The sequence below is a fragment of the Pleurodeles waltl genome, chromosome 7 (genome assembly GCF_031143425.1).
Source record: "Pleurodeles waltl isolate 20211129_DDA chromosome 7, aPleWal1.hap1.20221129, whole genome shotgun sequence".
NCBI classification, from domain to species: domain Eukaryota; kingdom Metazoa; phylum Chordata; class Amphibia; order Caudata; family Salamandridae; genus Pleurodeles; species Pleurodeles waltl.
Window position 1 is genome coordinate 82,270,358 of NC_090446.1, and position 2,181 is coordinate 82,272,538.

The 2,181-nt window shown below is 45.6% G+C and overlaps 1 protein-coding gene across 1 annotated transcript; it reads left to right on the plus strand.

The window, feature by feature from the left end:
* The first annotated feature begins 289 nt into the window (after positions 1–289).
* On the plus strand, positions 290–1,282 carry LOC138246842 (taste receptor type 2 member 31-like). The gene has a single exon (XM_069201596.1). The coding sequence runs from the start codon at positions 290–292 to the stop codon at positions 1,280–1,282; it is 993 nt and encodes a 330-aa protein (XP_069057697.1).
* Positions 1,283–2,181: the final 899 nt, after the last annotated feature.

Sequence of the window (2,181 nt, forward strand, 5' to 3'; positions counted from 1 at the left end):
CTGCTAATTGCTGAAACCAGTCTTTCACTTCATTGCTGATGGTGGTAACAGACACCGCTTTTTATGCTCTCGTCTGCACTAAATCTCCCTCCTCATACCATGAGCTGCTTTGCATCAGGATTTCCCTAATCATAACCCATCGCCAGCTCACTGTCGAGCTGTCAGTGCCTCTTCCTCACCTCTCGGCTTCAAAATAAAAACCATCTGGCTGTTCCAAGCAGAAACCATTTCCCTGGTTGCCCTGACCCATGACTCCCTCTGGTCCTCCAACGGTGACATCCTGCTGGACATGACATCACAAGTTACCACAGTCAGCCTCCTGGCCACCTCGAGTGTGCTGCTCTGTACCTGCCTTGTTGGGAACATCTTCATTCTGGAGGCCATTGTCTCACACCACAGTCAAGCTTCCATCTGGGCACTTCCAACTAATGAGTTGATCATCGGGAGTTTGGCCATGAGCAACATCCTCAGTGGGGCATTTAACTTCTTCTGGCTCATGGTGTACCTCTTAAGTCTTTGCCAACGTGCTGGCGGGTGGCTGTATCAAGTTCTGGACTTTGCCACAAATACTGTGAGTAGCACTAGCTTCTGGTACACTGCTTCCCTCTCCGCATTTTACACCCTGAAAATCTCCAGTGTCAGTCCTCCATGCCTTACCCACCTTATGGTACAGTTTCCCAAAGCCATGCCGGCCATCCTACTCTTCATGCTGCTGGCTTGCAGCATCTTCAGTGGGCCAACTATTGCATACGTCCGACTGAAAGAACCCAATGGCTCAGACTTGCACTGTGGGGATTATTATGAGGCATCAGGGGCTTACATGACCTATAGCTTGGCATTTAACATCCTCGGCTGTGTGCTTCCTCTGGTTATGTTGACCATCTGCAGCGTCTTCCTGGTGGCCTCACTATGTCGCCACTCCCGCCGCATGGGTGGTGGACCTCGGGCAGCCGTGCATCTACGAGTAGCCAAGATGGCATTGGTATTGTTTGGTTTCTATGCCCTTTGTGTGGTCTGTGCCCAAGTCAGCGATGATTTATATGTGGCTACAGATGGAACCGGTGACTGGTTTGTGACCTACAGCTTAGTGCAGTTGATCTACTCATCTGGCTGCCCCCTTGTCATTATCTGGGGAACTGTTCGACTGCAACATCGTCTACTGAAGCTGTATAACTCCTTGAGATGCTGCAAGACCTTAGTGCTTCAGGATGGGTCCACAGCTGCAGACAGTCCTGCATCACCCATAGACACTACCAGATGCTCCTCCCCTGCTGTTCAGTAAGTTTGTGTAGAAGCTATGAGCTGAAAATATGTACTGTGCTGGTACACGTTTTCCTGAAATCTCTGGAGTCAACTCAGCCATCAGCAATCTCTGCACCCACCTATGTAGGTTTGAGATGTCTTCTTTCCTGTTCAAATTGGCCTCATGCAAAGGAATTTTCTTGAAGGGATTATCTCTTTGTTAACCCAGGGTAACACCATTCTACTTATAGCACAGGAATACATTCCTATGAGTACATTCCAAGTTGTGGAAATCTGAACCTTGACCCAGACAAAGACATTTGAAGACTCCCAAAATATTTCCAAATTTTCATATTCAGCTTGAAAATTACTCTACCAAACTGGCAGAGAAGAAGTGACCTTGTTTGTGGGACCTCTCATTGATGAAACACTCACCATAAATTACAGCTCTCTTTCAATGTCCATTGGAATTTACTGGATTGTTGAACTCTTATGAATCCAAGACCTAAATGACTATCTGCAAAAGGTAGTAAATGCTTTCTGATTCCTGTTTGTAGTTTGTGGACCTAGGATCTGTCTTGACTGAATAGACTACATTGTGAATTTTAGGATTCCTTTGTCCACATTTTAGCTTGTTTTAAGCCCACATAGAAGAACAATAACATAGACTGTGGATAGAAATATCACCCAATCCTTCTTTTGGAGTTTATTTTAAGAGCAGTGAAAATGCACTGTTTTGGTTTATGGAATGGTTCACAATTTAAGCGTTACAATATACAATATTGCTCCAGCCGATGTAGAATGCAAGCTGATCAATACATTGAGGCCAGTTGGAGTGCAGCTTTTAAGACACGTCGTCTCCATAAAACAATGTGGAGACGTGCAAAGACCCCACTTACCTAGGATCACCTTTCAGATAAGAATGTATTCAGTTCAGAT

What these genes read in the sequence shown, in the direction of transcription:
- LOC138246842 (XM_069201596.1), top strand. Translation starts at nt 290, where the DNA reads ATGACATCACAAGTTACCACAGTCAGCCTCCTGGCCACCTCGAGTGTG.